At 39.4% G+C, this 18,284-nt stretch overlaps 1 protein-coding gene across 1 annotated transcript; it reads left to right on the plus strand.

Annotated features, from left to right (window-relative positions):
* The first annotated feature begins 602 nt into the window (after positions 1 to 602).
* DNAJA2 (DnaJ heat shock protein family (Hsp40) member A2) lies at positions 603 to 17,810 on the plus strand. Its single transcript, XM_077751229.1, has 9 exons — positions 603 to 796; positions 2,273 to 2,332; positions 2,619 to 2,842; positions 5,724 to 5,804; positions 6,058 to 6,191; positions 7,604 to 7,800; positions 14,960 to 15,104; positions 15,247 to 15,374; positions 15,980 to 17,810. The coding sequence occupies exons 1-9, from the start codon at positions 719 to 721 to the stop codon at positions 16,169 to 16,171; spliced, it is 1,239 nt and encodes a 412-aa protein (XP_077607355.1). The 5' UTR covers positions 603 to 718; the 3' UTR covers positions 16,172 to 17,810.
* The last annotated feature ends 474 nt before the right edge of the window (positions 17,811 to 18,284 follow it).

Consider the following 18,284-nt stretch of genomic DNA (forward strand, 5'->3'; position numbering starts at 1 on the left):
ATGCCTTAAAAATTCATGTTAGAGATATATTTGTGAATAAAACGGTTTCCCTAAAACACTTAAGATTAGGGAGTATGAGTTGGAGGAGACAGATGAAACAAAATCGGTAAAATGTAGCTAACTGTTGCACTCCTCGTTGTAACATACTACTTTTCGTGAATGTTTAAAAATTCCTTAATACAAAACGCGCCGACAGACAGACACGCACACCCACCCCCAGGAGCTGTTTTTCATCGTAGCCCTGAGGGAACGAGATGCAGAGGGTCCACCTGCGGCATCTCGGATTCGGAGGACGACCTCAGCGGGGCCTCCCTCGGGGGCCCGGCCCGGTTTTCTCGCCCGCCGAATTCGAAGCTGACCGAGGGGGCAGCCTCTTCATCCCCTCAGCACCCTCCATAAACGCCTTTCGCAAGGAGCTGAAGCCTTGGAAAGCGCGGGTCACAGCTCTCTCAGTTTCCCAGGGCTTGGACCCTACGGAGAAGCGACCCCAACGCAGGCTCAGTCACTACCCCGACCCCCAACGGCCAGGGCCGAGCGCTCGGGGCGGACTCCGCGTAGCGACGTCACGTCGCGCCGTGCGCCGGGTCAAAGTTCAGCTCCGCCCCTCTTCCCCCTCGCTGTCTTCCTCGGCCTGCGCTGCCGCCGACGCCGCTGTGGGCCTGGCTGCGCTCGGTCTGCTCCGTCGCCTTCTCCTTTAAGCGTTTCCTAGCCCGCCGCCATGGCGAACGTGGCCGACACCAAGCTGTACGACATTCTGGGCGTCCCGCCTGGCGCCAGCGAGAACGAGCTGAAGAAGGTAGTGGGGAGCGGGACGGCCGGGCAGGGTGTGAGGGGCGCGGGCCTGCGCGGCTGAGACGGCCAGGCCGCGCTACGGGGGTACCCACGAGCCCGCGCCGGACGCAGCGGGCCCAAGCTGGGGGGCGGCGGCGGTGAGACCGGCCTCGGCTGACCTTGGGCTGTCGGCCCCGCCCGCCCGCAAATGCAGCAAATAAAACCCACCCCTGCGCAAACAGCCGAAGAACGCTTCCTTCCTCTCTTCCCCGGCGGGCGCCGGAGGCCGGGCGCTCCTGGGAGGCAGCAGCCTGCTCGGCCCTCCCCGCACGGAGGTCACCACCCTGGAAAAACAGGTTGGACAGAGGCGCACAGCGCATCCCGGCCCCGGGAGAGAAGTTGTCCACGCCGCGGCAGTCGGCGTCGGGTCCGAATCGGGGCTAGGTTTAGGGTCTGGCTGGAGGGTTGAGGCCGCCCCTGCCGGTGCCTCCGGGCAGTTGAAGATGTTTCTTGGGTGCCGCGGCCTCTGGAGCACCTCCCTCTCTTCCTCCTCCGCTCACCGACCCGTGGGTCTCTGGGTGTATTGTTCTGTGGGCAGGTAACCTAGATGTTCTGTGCCCGCCTCAGGAATAAGCCATGGGTCTCAGCCAAACACCTGAGTGCACACTAAAAATAAATATAAGACCTTATTGATGTTTGCAATGCTGTGAATCTTTGACCTCAAGATTTAAGGCACTTGCGGCATTTGATTAAATCCTGTACCGTCTTCACCGATTTTAGAGTATCCAGATTTGTAAGCCGAGAAAAAATGAGAATGCTCCTTAGGCACTGGGACCGGTACAGTTGAGAGTAAAATGGACTTCCTGTTACCTTACCGGAAATGCTAGTCTGTATTATATAATTCATGTGTCTGTGAATAAAGACTTAAGTGCTGTATATATCCCAACCACCTAAAATGTATGCAACTTCACGAAGGCTGAGGTCACCGCAATTAAGACCCTAATTAATCCACCATATGAAAAATTAAAAGCTCCAGGCTTTTTCTTGATATTTCAATTAGAGGAAGGGCAGGAGCTATCCTGAGCAGAGGTTCTTACCTTAGTTTAATTTTTAGTAGTAATGTTTTGCAGTTTGTTAAGCTTGACAATCATTTCTTTAGAGTTCATTGAGGTTTTCTTGGTCTGGTTACTGGCCATCAAAGACATTTGACAGTAGCGAGATGCGTAATTTTCCAATATTTTGTTTTTTTCTGGCATTGTTCAAATATAGCTGCTGTCTGCTTTTTTGGATTAAGTTAATGAGTCAACAGTATTGGGATGGACAAATTAGTAAAAACAATATTGCGCTTATGAATCTAGATTGCCAAACAATCTCAGTGAATAAAAGATATTTTTGGAGTGTTATGAGTTGCTTCTCAGAAAAATGAATATTTAGTACTCAAAAATCTTTAAAGCAGATTTTGTATGTAATCTTTTTTTAAAATTTTTCTTTTTTATTGAAGGCATACAGAAAGTTAGCCAAGGAATATCATCCTGATAAGAATCCAAATGCTGGTGACAAAGTAAGTTATTTGACACTTTCCCCATGAGATTTTAGTTTTAGATTATTCTCCTTAAAAACAGGAATGTTGTAAGAAAAGTGCCATCTATGCCCATAGAGCCAAATTTTTACATTAAGAAAATTTTGGTTTTGTAATGGGAATGCCAACATCCTGGGCAGTGGGAGGTAGGACCAGACTCCATCCAAATGTAATTTGTAGCTTTCTCTTAGATCCCAGATTCCTGTAACCTTCCCCCCCACTCTCCTACTTGAAAACCCAATTGTTTTCCTTGTTACTTTTTTTATAGTTCAAAGAAATAAGTTTTGCATATGAAGTGCTGTCAAATCCTGAGAAGCGTGAATTATATGACAGATATGGAGAACAAGGTCTTCGGGAAGGTAGCGGCGGAGGTGGTGGCATGGATGATATTTTCTCTCACATTTTTGGTGGGGGATTGTTCGGCTTTATGGGCAATCAGAGTAGAAGTCGAAATGGCAGAAGAAGAGGAGAAGACATGATGCATCCACTTAAGTGAATATCTTTTTTTCTTTCTTACAAAAATATTAAGTACTATTTTTTCAAGTAGTAATGCTCAGTAAAGAGAAATGTATCAAAAATATTCATCCTTTGTCAGAAAAAAAAAATCTGCCATGTCCTTGCTGTCTTGGGTGACTAAATTGAAGTTGGTAACCTGAGTGTTAGTATTTTGCTACAGATCTTAAAGGATGGTGTTTTAACTGAGTAGGCAGGTGGTTTTGTTATATGTGTCTGAAGCTGCTTTTACTAAATGATTTAATGTTTCAATTATGAAGATTATTTTTAAGTATTTAAATTTTCCAAGTTACTTTTTATTTAAAAATTTACAAAGTAGGTGACTCTCTGACTAGTTTGTTTACATGTTACAATCACTCATTACTTGATCCTCAGTGTGAACTCTCTTAAATTGGTTTCCATGGAGCTTCCTGGCTTCAAGCCTGACATTAACCTGCCAACGTATGAATGGTGTCTGACCTTGATCTTAGACTGTGAACCAGTGGGCCCTCTACAGTATGAAAATAGCTATTTTACTTTGCAAAGTTTGTGAGGTCTTTTATTCTCTTCACAAACCAATAAGGATTTTACTAGCAAATGCCAGAGACCAACTTTCATCGTTTATTTAAAATATTTCATATTACCTAATTTATATAGAGGAAACGTAAACTGTTACATTGTTTGAATCTCATTCTTAAATTTGTGTTTTAAAAGAATTTATCCTCAAATAAATTACCATTTGAATATTTTTCCAAGAGTAATATTTGTATGGTATGGTTTAGTTCTTTTTTCTTTGATAAAAAAAAGTGATCTAAGAAGTAAATAGGATTGAGAGTGCTTGCTGTACCTTAATAAATTCTTAATATTCTCCTTCAATGTTATTTCAAATTAGATAGTAAATGCTGTTTTAATATTATTTAGAATTTACCTGTTGTTACAACATTTTGTTTTCAGAGGCTTTATAATATTCCATTCCATGATTTACTTAATCATTCACCTTTTCTATAGGCTGTTGCTAATTTTTTTCTGTAATAGCTGCTTTGAGTATCTTTATATACAGCTTTGTCTCTTCTTGGCAGAGATTCCCAGGCAGGCATCAGTATTTTGAGGCTGATAAATATGACTAAATTGCCTTGTAAAGGATTGTACCAGTTTAGCACCATTGGTGGATAGTGCCAGCTTGGCCAGACCATTATCCACATTTTTCCTTCATTGGCCATGTTTGTTGAAGTGCGTGTTTTTCTGGCCTCTTAGAGAGTGGTTTTGCATACTAATTGCAGTTTAATATACAAGGAGGAAAAGACGTACCTATTTTTTTTTTTGTAAATTATTTTGTTAAAGATTGTTTGAGTATTAAAAGACAGATGCAGCCAATTGCTTTTGTCTAAGATGAAGCTGTAGCTATGTCATTATTTGGAAATGTTGGTAATATTTTGTCCCTAAGTGTTTTATTCTTAAACTGCCTAGAATGTGTACAAATAATATCTTGAAATAATGATTTTGGGAAAGTTTGAATACCTCAAAATAAATGGTATGGGTGCTTTGCAAAGTACTTTTAATTATTGTTCCTCTATTTTAAAGTGAATCTTCACTGCTAAAAGAGATTTAAAACCACAACGAGATGGGTAAAAAAGCACATTAAAAGCGTTGCTTTCAGATCCTAAATGTATAGTGTTTAAAAAAATTTTTTTAATTAAAAAATTAAATTAGGAAAGACCCTCACCCCACCCTTCCCACCATGCAGAGCTCGAAATCATGAACCTTGAGATCATGACCTGAACTCAAGTCAGACAACTAACTGAGCCTCCCGTGCACCCCTGAATAGTATTTGAGACTTAATATACATAGATTTTTTTTGAGGTTAGTTTGGAAATGAATGGTCCTATAATTCATCTGCTATATAAAGATGAGTTGGGTTCTATCAGTTGTGTTTTTAACAGGCTTTTAAATTCTACCTTGTTTATAAATGTCTTATTTAGAGAGAGAGAGAAAGAAAAAAATGCATGCGAGCAGGGGAGGGTCAAAGAGAGGGAGAAAGAGAATCCCAAGCAGGCCTCATGTTCAGTGTGGAGCCTGATGCTGGGGCTTGGTTTCACGAACCATGAGATCATGAGCTGAGCCAAAATGACTGAGCTGACTGAGCCACCCAGGCACCCCTTATTTAACCTATTTTGATCATAGACCCCTTTGAAAATTTGGTAAAAGTTAATTCAAATATATAATTTTGCTTATAAGTCAGTGGTTTCTTAAGATCTCTAAAACTTCTAGGCTGTCTGTTGAAAACCTTTTCTTTTCCTCCTGTCATAACTGTTGATAAGGTCACTTTTTTTGTTCTGTTTTTGAGACCTATGCAATCTTAAGTTGGTATGACTCCCATAAGTTGTAATGTAACTTTGTAGCTTTCTAAAAATTGTCCTTAAGGGGAAGTCTTTAGTAGAGCATGAACTCTGGAGCCAACCTGCCTGTGTGATCAAGTAAGGCAAGTTAACCTCTCTGTGCTAAGTTTTGTCTTGTAAGATGAGGAGGATAATTGTACCTCATTCACAGGGTTGGATTAGATGAAGGACTCCTGCTTGAGGCCAGAAGAAGGTTGATCCTTGAGTTTGTGCAGTTACCAACTTTATCAGAAAATGCAGTATAGTACATTGTTGCACTGATCCTGTAGGTTCTGGTTTTGACACCATATATACTGTCCATAACCATAAAAATCCTTCTGTTAATTTGAGCCACAAAATAAAACCTTAGTTGACTTAATGTAAGATGTTTTTGAATTCTTTGTTTTAAAAGGCTATAGTGGAATATGCTGTATCAGCTGTCATTTATATACTGTATTTAGGAGAACTTGGCAAAATTTGATTGAACCTAATTCTTTTCTCCCCAGAGTATCTTTAGAAGATCTATATAATGGCAAGACAACCAAACTACAACTTAGCAAGAATGTACTCTGTAGTGCATGCAGTGGGTAAGTGTGTGTTCTAGTCTCCAAAATACATTTCATCTGTTCTTTCAGTGGCACATTTCGTCTGTATCAATTAAAAATTATTCATGATTTTAACTACCTGACTCAGAACATTTTCTGATACCTCTGAAAGTCCATTTAAATACTAGTCGTTGGGTGTTGAGAAAATGAAGTTGAAAAGCACAATTCTTGTTTGCCGTGGTCTATTGGAACGGTCTGTGGGCAAAAATTTAATTTACACTTTTGCTTGCTTTAGCCAAGGTGGAAAGTCTGGAGCTGTTCAGAAGTGTAGTGCTTGTCGGGGTCGAGGTGTACGCATTATGATAAGACAGCTGGCTCCGGGAATGGTACAACAGATGCAGTCTGTGTGTTCTGACTGTAATGGAGAAGGTATGCGTGCCAATACTTCTCTGCTTTTATGTTGAAATGGTTTGGGAATGCAGGAGTTGGAGAGGCTTACATTTTTTTTCTTTAACGTGTATTCATTTTATTGAAAGATAAAAGTTCTCAAAGAAAAAATGAAAATTATTATGTATAGGCCCAATGAACACAAAGAGTAAATTTAGATTATGTTCGGTGAAATGTTCGTCTTTTTTAGTTCCAAAAGGATGGGCACAAGTTTTTTTTCCCTTTATATTGTTAAAGGTTATATTTGAGAAAGAGGAAGATAGCAACAGGCTTTACTGTAAGCTGCTAGCTTTTAAGGATGGTTACAGGGACTGAAGTCCTTCCTTCTCACAGAAGTAAATACTTTAGGCTTTGGATGTCTTTGAAATACTTAGACTCAGAATAGGTTTTGAAACTACTACTCACCCCTGTCCTTGTAATGCTTTTATAACCACGGACAATATATAACCAAATGGGCATGACTGACTTCCAGTTAAACATTTCTTAGAAAAACAAGGGCATACCCAATTGGCCTGTGGGTTTTAGTTTGCCAGACCCTGTTCTAGAGCAGTGCTATATAATAAAATTTTTCTACAATGATGGAAATGTACTGTACATACAATGTCTCCTATGGTAACCATTAGCCACCTATGGCTATTGAGTACTTGAAATTTAGCTAGTGTGACTGAGGAACTAAATTTTTAATTTTAATTAATTTAAACTTTAAATAGCTGCAGGTGGCTGGTGGCTACCATATTAAAAACCGTTCTAGAGCATCTTTTTCCAGATTGCTGCAGGAAGTGATGAGATAGATAATGGAGAAACTGCATATTATTATTCCCCTCCTGGAAAGTCTCAGTGCACTTTACCTTATTAAAGTTTCTAACAGTTCCCGCAATCTAAGAAACCAAAGTTTACTGAAATCTTTTCCCGTGTTCCATTACCATTGTGAGGATCTGGTGTTTTGCAGAACATACTTTTTGAAAGCCGTATTCTAGAAACAGTCCCTGAGGTCATTAATTATATGTGTCATCTAAGCATTAATGTGTGCCAATAATCAGCCATCAGAAATCAATATTTTTTCACAATACATTATGTACAATTTCAGGTTTAACTTCATTATACCACTAATTAAATGTTTCAGAAGAATGCATAGAAGAGCCGTGTTGTTCTAAACATGGTGTGGAGGTACTCAAAGTGTTATTTAAAATATATTATACTCTGAAATAGAGGAGATTGGGTAGCTGGGTAGTAAGATGCAAATTTCTATTACTAACAATGATACTTTAAACAAAACTTCAAATAGCAATTAAATTCAGAACGTTTATTTAATGAATAAAAAGCAGTATCAAGACATTATCTTAAGAGTGCAGTATGGTACTCTTGTTGGAAGTTTGAATGACCTATCTTTCTAGGAGAGGTAATTAATGAAAAGGACCGCTGTAAAAAATGTGAAGGCAAGAAGGTGATTAAAGAAGTGAAGATTCTTGAAGTCCACGTAGACAAAGGCATGAAACATGGACAGAGAATTACGTTTACTGGGGAAGCAGATCAGGCCCCAGGAGTGGAACCAGGAGACATTGTTCTTTTGCTACAAGAGAAGGAACATGAGGTAATTTCCTTTTTATTTGATTTTTGTTTTATGCAGAAATAAGTGTTGTGGTCAAGGTACAGGTTAGATCTTTTTGGGTTCTCTGGAACAACTTTGAACATAAACGAAGTTAAGTGGTTGGGCTGAGTTTATAAGAACTAACTAGTAGACCGACAAGCCAGGTGCAGTCAGAAGCCCTGAAAAGGAGTCCGTTTTGGTTGCAGCTCAGCCATTGATTAGCACTGTAATCATAAGTAATCCTGTTGTGTCTGTACCCCAGCTTCCTTGTTTATGAATGTAAGGACATTGGGCCAAATGATCTAAGACAGCTTATTTTTCATTGTGAAACTCCTTTGATGGGTGTTGATTGGTAGTTAGGGCTTCAGTCCTCAGTGCTGCTCTGTTGAATTGTTTTACATGTTGGATTAACCAGGTGAGCTTTTCTTGACAGAAAAAGTTCTACAGTTAAAACTTATTTTGCTTTTATGTTGTATGTTAACCACAAGGCATAATTAACTGGTCCAACGATGTGGTCTGTTGTATATATTCTTTTGATAATGCCATGGCGCTTCTATTTTCTGATGTGCCATAGACTATACTGTGAGCCTTTATTTTTTTGTGTGAGCCTTTATTTTTTTTTAAGAGCCTGTGATTATTTTTCTTTTTTTAATGTTTATTTTTGAGGGAGAGAAAGATAAGGGCACTACCAGGGGAGGGACAGAGAGAGAAGGAGACACAGAATCTGAAGCAGGTTCCAGGCTCTGAGCTATCAGCACAGAGCCTAACGCAGGGCTTAAACCCACAAATCATGAGATCATGACCTAGGCCAAAGTCAGACACTTAACCTACTGAGCCACCTAGGTGCCCCTGTGAGCCTTTATTCTTTTTTTTTTTTTTTAAATTATTGTCACGTTAGCTAACATATAGTGTATACAGTGTAGTCTTGGCTTTGGGAGTAGATTCCCACGATTCATCACTTACATACAATACCCAGCGCTCATCCCAACAAGTGCCCTTCTCAATGCCCATCTCCCATTTTACCCCAGTCCCATCAACCCTCAGTTCTCTGTATTTAAAGAGTATCATGGTTTGCCTCCGTCTGTTTGTAACTTATTTTTCCTTCTCTTCCCTATGGTCTTCCTGATAACTTTCTCAAATTCCACATAGGAGTGAAAACATATTTGTCTTTTTCTGACTGGCTTATTTCACTTAGCGTAATAATACCCTCCAGTTCCATCCTTGTTGCAAATGGCAAGATTTTGTTTTTTTCATTGCCAAATAGTATTCCAGTGTATGTATATATACGTATATACACATACGCCCCACGTCTTTTTTATCCATTCATCAGTTGATGGACATTTGGGCTCTTTCCATGTTTTGGCTATTGTTAAGAGTGCTGCTATAAACACTGGGGTACATGTGCCCCTATGAATCAGCATTCCTATATCCTTTAGATAAATTTCTAGTAGTGCTGTTGCTGGGTCATAGGGTAATTCTATTTTTTAATTTTTTTGAGGAACCCCCACACTTTTCCAGAGTGCCTGCACCAGTTTGCATTCCCTCCAAAAGTGCAAGAGGGTCCCCCTTTCTCCACACCCTTTCCAAAATCTGTTGTTTCCAAAGTTGTTAATTTTAGCCATTCTGACCAGTGTGAGGTGGTAGCTCAGTGTGGTTTTGATTTGTATTTCTCTGATGATGAGCTATGTTGAGTGTCTTTTCATGTGTCTGTTAGTCTGTTAGCCATCTGAATATCTTCTTTGTAGAAGTGTCTATTCATGTCTTCTGCCCATTGCTTCATGGGATTATTTGTTTTTCAGGTGTTGAGTTTAGTAAGTTCTTTATAGATTTTGGATACTAACCCTTTATCCAATATGTCATTTGCAAATATCTTGTCCCATTCTGTTGATTGCCTTTTAGTTTTGTTGATTGTTTGCTTTGCTGTGCAGAAGCTTTTTATCTTTATCTTGATGAGGTCCCAATAGTTCATTTTTGGTTTGGTTTCCCTTGCCCCTAGAGACCTGTTAAGTAAGAAGTTGCTGCAGCTGAGGTCAAAGAAGTTGTTGCCTGTTTTCTCTAAGATTTTGATGGTTTCTTGCCTCACATTTAGGTCTCTCATCCATTTTGAGATTATTTCTGTGTATGGTGTAAGAAAGTGGTCCAGGTTCATTCTTCTGCCTGGTGCTGTTGAGTTTTCCCAGCAACGTTTGCTAACGAGTCTGTCTTTTTTCCATTGGATATTCGAAGATTAGTTGATATACATGTGTGGGTCCATTTCTGGGTTCTCTATTCCATTGGTCTATGTGTCTTCTTTTTTTTTGTGCCAGTACCATCCTATCATGATGATTACAGCTTTGTGGTAGAGGCTAACGTCCAGGATTCTGATGCCTCCCACTCTGGTTTCCTTTTTCAACATTACTTTGGCTATTCAGGGTCTTTTGTGGTTCCATACAAATTTTAGGATTGTTTGTTCCAGCTCTGAGAAGGATGCTGGCGCTATTTTGATTGGGATTGCTTTGAATGTGTAGATTGCTTTGGGTAGTATCAACATATTAACAGTAATTTGTTCTTCCAGTCCATGAGCATGGAATGTTTTTCCATTTTTTTGTATCTTCAATTTCTTTCATAAGCTTTCTATAGTTTGCAGTGTGCAGATCTTTTACCTCTTCGGTTAGATTTATTCCTAGGTATTTTATGGTTCTTGGTGCAGTTGTAAAGAGCCTTTACTGTTGAAGACTGTAACTAGAGCTATTCGGGAAACCCTTTTAATAATCACCCAGATTCTTGACTATAAAAGCCTTTGACATGGTTCTGACATTACTTGATCTCATTGACTTGAGTTTCTCTGAAGAGCTTTATATCACAAGTCACCACCTTTTTAATTTACACTAAAATTTTCTCCCATATGATGTGATTTCTACAAATAAAGTAAATTTTGAAAGTCCCTTCAGGAATCTATTAGAGGGGCACCTGGTGGCTCAGTCGGTTGAGTGTCCAACTCTTAATTTTGGGTCAGGTCATAATCTCATGGTTGTGAGATGGAACCCTGTGTTGTCACAGAGACTGCTTGTGATGCTCTCCCTCTCTGCTCCTCTTATGCTAATGCTCTATCTCAAATAAATAAAACTTAAAAAAAAAAAAAGAATCTTATGGCGAATAAAGCCATATTGAGATGCAGATTCTGGGAATTTGATTAGATCAGTTTCCTCACTAGGTTATGGTTTGCTCTCCTAGCCTTTCTCAGGGTAAGTTTATTGCCTTGGGAAAAGCTATAAATTACTATCTATATCTGGGCCCTTTGTGGATATTGCCAAACCTGCAAATGACAAGGGCTTCTTGATTGCTAAAAAACAGTAATTCCTAGAATTCTGTCTTAGGGTCTTATAGGTTGAAATATTTGTAACTCTAGATTCTCTGTTAATTGGTATTTTATCCACTTCCTCATTTGTTCAGTCATATCTTTCAAGCACAACACCATACAAAGAATAAAGGCAGATAGCTGAGTAATTGAAATGTTTATAAGCTTTATAGTATGCTTGAGTATAAACTGTATTTTGAGTTCAGTTTGGACAACATGTGGGTATTTCCTTTTTTTTTTTTAATGTTTTATTTATTTTTGAGAGAGAGAGAGAGAGAGACAGTGTGAGCAGGGGAGGGTCAGAGAGAGTGAGATACAGAATCCGAAGACAGGCTCCATGCTCTGAGCTAGCTGTCAGTACAGAGCCCGACGCGGGGCTCGAACCAACGAACCATGAGGTCATGACCTGAGCCGAAGTCAGATGCTTAAACGACTGAGCCACCCAGGTGCCCCAGCATGTGGGTATTTTCATTACTATATAATTGGAACAGTTTGAGGGCAGTTACCAAATGATATGTGCAAATACAGTAGCAGGAGAGTAATGGGGAAGTTAAGAAGTAATGCTGATTTGGCGGAGAGTTTTTGGTATGTCAGACTGATGGTGAAACCTTTTTTTTTTTAACCCCTACATTCATTCTTTAATGTTGCTACATAATTTTTTTTTTTAATGTTTGAGAGAGTGCAAGTGGGGGAGGGGCAGAAAGAGAGGAAGAACGAGAATCCCAAGGAGCCTCTGTGCTAACAGCATGGGGCTCAATCTCAGAAACTGTGAGATCATGACCTCAGCCAAAATCAAGACTCAAATGCTTAACTAACTGAGCTACCCAGATGCTTCTAATGTTGCTACATAGTTAAATGGAGATTTTTAAAATGAAGATTAGTGGATTTGGAGACAAGCACTTAAGTTCTGACTCCCCATTTACTAGCTTTGGGATCCCTGGGCTTGGTTTGGCTTTACTAAATACAAAGATAGTCCTCCCTCAGAAGGATATTGTAGAATCAAATGAGATCATGAATAAGCTGCTTTTCTTTCTTGGGGCTGTGGGGAGGCGTTTGGAAGAAGGTCACTTCTTAATATTGTTGGAAGCTGTGGAATTGCATGGAATTCCAACAGACAGCAGATGTAACTGTCTAAAGAAAGTAGAAGATAGTAGAGGTTAGAGTGGAAGTTTAGCTAGTGAGAGGTCAAAGATTTGGTTTTATTATGACCAATAAAGTAAATTTGAGCCCAGGGAGAGATTTAGGTGTCTTGTTTAATTTATACCACTGAAAATATTAACCTCCTTTTTCTTAAAATGTTTATTCATTTTTGAGAGACCAAATGCAGGTAGGGGAGGGGCAGAGAAAGAGGGAGACACAGAATCTGAAGCAGCTCCAGGCTCTGAGCTGTCAGCACAGAGCCCAACCTGAGGCTTGAACCCATGAATCATGAGATTATTACCTGAGCTGAGGTCACTCAACCGACTGAGACACCCAGACACCCCAAAAATATTAACCTTCTGAGAAAAGTTGGGTAGTCTCAACTAGTTCATGAAAAAGTTTGTAGTTATTTTGTTAGGGTTTTTTGGTCCCCATCCCCCACTCCCAACACTTGTGCTGAAGGAGTTATGAGGCCATGAGATTAGGGTGGGTGCTGTTAGCTGAAACAGTATAAATCTTCTGATAAAAAAAAATTTGATTTTGAGAGTGCTATAAATCATGTGTATTTGTCTTTCAGTACAGGTGTGTATCTGTTTTGGTGCTATGGCTACCTTCGTGCATTTGTGCAGCAAAAAAGCCACCATATCTGGTGATGTTAGTCCCTTCTCTGTGCTCAATACCTTTGTTTTCCAGAAATTCTTAGAGCTTTTTAAGTCTTTTACTATTATTTCTTTTTAAATGTTTATTTTTGAGAGAGAGTGCGCGCAAGCGGGTGAGGGACAGAGAGAGAAAGGAAGACCAAATCTGAAGTAGGTTCCCGGCTCTGAGATGTCAGCACAGAATCCAGTGTGGGGCTCGAACTCACAAACCATGATATCATGACCTGAGCTGAAGTCTTACACTCAAGGACACTCAACTGACTGAGCCACCCAGGCACCCCTAATTAACCTGGTTTTTTAAAAAATTCTCTGAGTGTCCTTGCATGTTTACTTTCTGTTTGAATTTTAGCATCGAGTTTTCTAACCTACTCACCCCTTCACTAGTCCCTGCCCCCCCCATTGCATTTTTAATTGGATCACTTTAAGTTGAGCGCTCCTATCCAAGAACATGGTGTCCCTTCTTGTTCCCTATTTCTTTTTAAGTTTTACTTATTTTGAGAAAGAGAGTGAGTGCGGGGTGAGGTGGAGAGGGAGACAGAATCCCAAGCAGGCACCACATTGTTGGCACAGAGTCCGACTCAAGCTCCAACTGATGAACCATGAGATCATGGCCTGAGCCAAAATCAAGACTCAGATGCTTAACCAACTGAGCCACCCAGGTGCTTCTTGTTCCCTATTTCTAGTATAGCTTTAACCAAAGGATATTTGGTTATAGGTGGTTCTTTGAACAATAATATCATAAGATGTTCAGAAATACTAGCATTTTATAGTTATAAAAGGATTAAAACATTCTGCATTAAAGAGTCCTTATTGGATTTAATTTTTCCACCCATTGTAAGAAATACTTGAGGAAATGCACATAGGTAATATACATTCAGTGGGTCTCAACTTTTGCATACGTTTAGAATCACCTGGTGTTAAAACTATGGATTACTAGTCCCCACCTCTATAGTTTCTGACCCAGTAGGTATGGGGTGTGGCCCAAGAATGTGCATTCCTAACAAGTTTTCTGGTGCAGCTGAGGCTGCTGGTCTAGGACCACTGATAAATATAATGGTATTTCGTTTCGTCCTAAATCTCAAAGGCTAAGTATAGATATTTGTAATTTTGGGGGGCGGGGAAGAGAGAGTATATGCAAGCAGGGGAGGGGTAGAGAGAGGTAGAGAGAGAATCTTAAGCAGTCTCCACACTCCGGACAGAGCTCGAAGTAGGGCTTGTTCTCACAACCATAGATGACCTGAGCCGAAATCAAGAGTTGGACACTTAACTGACTGAGCCACCCAGGTGCCCCGATATTTGTAAATTCTAATAAGCAAAAATTATAAGTCAGGTATGTGTGAAATTGGATGTGTTTTTCCTATACATTGATAGCTCAGAAACATACTTGACGTTTATTGACTAATCATTGCATTACCTAGTCAATAGGCTTATAGTGCAGTTAGTCACCCTTAGCATTTGCTGTTTGATTTACATTCACCTAAGCAAATTTTGAATTTTAGATGAGATAAAACTTGTTTGTACATGTGTAATATATGGTATTGACCCCGTGTACTAGCTGAGCATTACTGATTGAACTTTGTGTTGAACTTGTACTCTCCTCTTTTTAGGATCATGTCCGGGGAGCACTCCCAAGGCGAACCTGTTCTATAGAATCCTACAGGACTGTCTGCACTGTTTTGGTTTTGGGGTTTTTTGTTTGTTTGGTTTTGGTTTTTGGTTTTTTTGCTCAGAGTCAAGAAATGGGCCACAAATGCAGACTGTACCTCGTCCTGTTTTTTTGGAGCTTCAGCCTGCCTTATGCGCTGTTTTCTCAATTCCATTGTTTTTCTGATAGAAGTTTCTAGCATATTATGTGAAAATAGCGAGGTTTCCGTATATAAATTTAGGTAGGGAAATTAGGGATGATGACAGTTTGGTTTTTACAATGAATGGTAGATTTAAGGTTTTGAAATCATTTCAAGGAACACTGCACAATAGGGCATGGCTCTTTACTTTTTAAAATGTTTTTTGTGTGATTTATTTGTAGGTGTTTCAGAGAGATGGAAATGATTTGCACATGACATATAAGATAGGACTTGTTGAAGCTCTGTGTGGATTTCAGTTCACATTTAAACACCTTGATGGACGTCAGATTGTGGTAAAATACCCCCCTGGAAAAGTAATTGAACCAGGTAAATCTCAATTTTTGTTTGATCCAGGATTCCATGTGTTCTTCTGTGACTTGTAAATTTTTATAGTTAGTGAGTCTCAAAAGAATTATTGAGTACCTTCTTGAATAAATTCCTAATAGTTACATTTTTACTTAAATAATAGGATGTGTCCGTGTAGTTCGAGGTGAAGGAATGCCACAGTATCGTAATCCCTTTGAAAAAGGTGATCTGTATATAAAATTTGATGTGCAATTTCCTGAAAACAACTGGATCAACCCAGACAAGCTTTCTGTAAGTGTTCTTTAAATATAAACAGTAGATGACTTAAAGTTTAATAATAGTTATGTTTCTTTGTCAACTGTTCATTGGTTTTTGGTGCTAAGATTAGAACACATAATTTATAAAATTTGACTTTTTCAACATTTCAGTGATTGTTGGGCCATCCTGGTGGTTATTAAACTCAAAGCTTGTTGGTGTAAATGTTGAGAGGGCCAAGGAGGGAATAGTAAAGAAGTAAAGCAGACTGGGTATGAGTTGGTGTTGGGAAGATGGGGGCTCCCTAGAGACCAGATCCCTCAACTGAAGAGGCATCCAGTGTATCATAGTATGCCAGCTTAGCAACTTTTAACTCTTCCATGCAGGAAAGTGTGTCTGATGTGAAAACTTCCAGTGTTTTAATGTTGGGAATTAATTGTGGCTTTTTATTTTCTAAATAGTAGCTGGGTTGTACAAAAGATGTCTGCATATTTGGCCTGTGGGTCATCAGTTTGTGGTCTCTGGCTTAAAGTGCACACAGATTTACCTATCTTAACTCTTAAACAAGCATATATCTTGGATTGTATCCAAAGGAAAGTTGAAAGTATCTTCCAACTAATCTTTGTTCTGTTTTAATGAAGGAACTAGAAGACCTTCTGCCATCTAGACCAGAAGTTCCAAACATCATTGGCGACACAGAGGAGGTAGAGCTTCAAGAATTTGATAGCACTCGGGGCTCAGGAGGTGGTCAGAGGCGTGAAGCTTATAATGATAGCTCTGATGAAGAAAGCAGCAGCCATCATGGACCAGGAGTGCAATGTGCCCATCAGTAAACTCTGCAAACAAATTGCACAGGTGGATTTTCTTTCCACATTTGCTCGGTTTGCTTTCAGCCATCCAGCTGGAGTGTCTGGTCAATCCAGATGAACTGATGGACATCTGTTGGTCTATGTGTAACTTTTAAAATTGGTATAGTATCTACAGAGTGTATAATTTAAACTAACCACAAAGCTTTACATCTTCATTTTGACTGTTCTGTAGCAGAATAAAGCACTTGAAAGGAAACAAGACTCCCTTTCACACATGGGTTATAAGTTTCAGTCCTGGTATCTGTGCTTGATTTTTATCAGTTTTGTGTAGATTTTATGTTTCATATTTTAAATCCAAATCCCACATTGTAAAGTTTGTGTACAATTTGTCCTGAAGCTTTGTGTTTGGCTGCACCTGCGTAAGCTGCTACAAATAGAATAAAGAATTTCATAGCCTGTATCTATCATTTAGATGCATGGAAAAATGGGCTTTGCACACAATGGGTTTGGAGCTGACTGGGAACAATGGAGAAAATAACATTAGCTGTGGTTGTAAAGTTTTTTTTTTCTTACCCCCCCCTCTTTTTTGTTTTTTGTTTTTTTACCATCTTGTGAAAGGTTTCTAAGACTCGATAATAAAAAGCAGTTGGTATAAATTATTCTTTGTGTCACATTTTTAGAAGGAAGAACATACTTTAACTGTAAAATGTATCTTTAAACTGGAGAATGTATCCTTCATTCTGGTTCTTCAGCAGCCCTTAAAAACCCATTGACCTGAAGCTTATGGCTCAGGTACATGCCCATTTTATAGTTTTAAAAGACAAAATGAAAGTTTGACATGTTGGTAAAAAACAGGCTTTATGGCTTCAACTGATGCTTTGTACAGTCAAGGACAGCTGAGTTCTGTGACTCATAAGTTATGATCCTGAGCATTGGGGCAAGGTTAACCTAGCCTCTGTATTTCCCCACCACCTCCCCCTTTTAAAAATAAGGTAACAGCAAATCAATATTAGAACCATGTCTGCATAGAACTTGTTAAAATGCTCTGTTTTCATTAAATGTTAAGTTAAAGATTCTCTGTCTCCATTAAGTTGAATATTTGAGATTGGGGGAAGCATTGATCACTAATGTTTTATAGAAAAGTAAGATTCTTAGGCTGGTATGAGAAAAATCAGGTAAAACAACTATGAAAAGGATGTTGTGTTGCTCTTCTTTCCATCTACTACCTTTTTTCCATTCCCAGAGTAGATATTTTTAGAACACACTTTAATTTTAGGGAAAAGAGACCTCAGTTGTACATTTTACATTTGTAAAAGAACAAATGGGGAAAACTAAAAATTAAAAATGTATTGTGCCATCCCTGAGCCTAAATACAGTACTTGTAGTTTATTTCTAGGCCTACTAGAACCTGAATGGTGGGTGGGTGGGGGTGGGTGGTGTCAGGAAGTGTCCTGGCATGAATCAAGGCCTGTGATGATTAAATTAGTGCCGTATCCACTCTACCTCCATTGTACAAAAAAATATTTTACAACCAGCCTGGGCAAGATTCAACAGCATAGTAGTTTTGTATCCAAGGTTACTTCCCCCCAACCACTTTAAGGTTAAGAAATGCAGTGGCAATATGAAGTTTGTAGCCTTTCCAATAAAGGTTTATAAAACATTAGAGTTGTTCAGTGTAGTCTTTCTTTTAATTCTTCTACTCAGGTTTTTTGGCTATAGCAAAGAAAAACATGGAGAATAAGAACTTGTTAAGATCTGCTGTTTCTCTCAGTTGTGCTCTACTAGAGCACCTGTTTATAGAATAAGCATATATAGTATCAAACAGCACAGTCTTTTTAATAACTATTGAAATAATTCATATGCCATTAAATCTACCTTTTTATAAAAGGTGTACAACTCTGTGGTTTCCAGTATATTTATAGAGTTTGCAACCATCACCATAGTCTAATTCCAGAACATTTTCATTGCCCTAGAAAAGAAACCCCAAGGGGCGACTGGGGGCCTAGTAGTGTGAAGTGTCTAACTTCTGTTCGTGTCATGATCTCACGGTTCATGAGTTTGAGCCTGACATCTGGCTCTGCTGACAGCTGAGTCCAGCCTGCTTCGGTTTCTATGTCTCCCTCTCTGCCTGTCCCCC

The sequence above is a fragment of the Crocuta crocuta genome, unplaced genomic scaffold, assembly GCF_008692635.1.
Source record: "Crocuta crocuta isolate KB4526 unplaced genomic scaffold, BGI_CrCroc_1.0 scaffold124, whole genome shotgun sequence".
Classification (NCBI taxonomy): Eukaryota; Metazoa; Chordata; class Mammalia; order Carnivora; family Hyaenidae; genus Crocuta; species Crocuta crocuta.

Bases quoted from the DNA above. Each gene is read 5' to 3' on its own strand.
- DNAJA2 (XM_077751229.1), top strand. From the start codon at position 719: ATGGCGAACGTGGCCGACACCAAGCTGTACGACATTCTGGGCGTCCCG. The intron at 797-2,272 runs GTAGTGGGGAGC...TTTTTATTGAAG, and splicing joins GCGAGAACGAGCTGAAGAAG to GCATACAGAAAGTTAGCCAA. The intron at 15,105-15,246 runs GTAAATCTCAAT...CTTAAATAATAG, and splicing joins TGGAAAAGTAATTGAACCAG to GATGTGTCCGTGTAGTTCGA.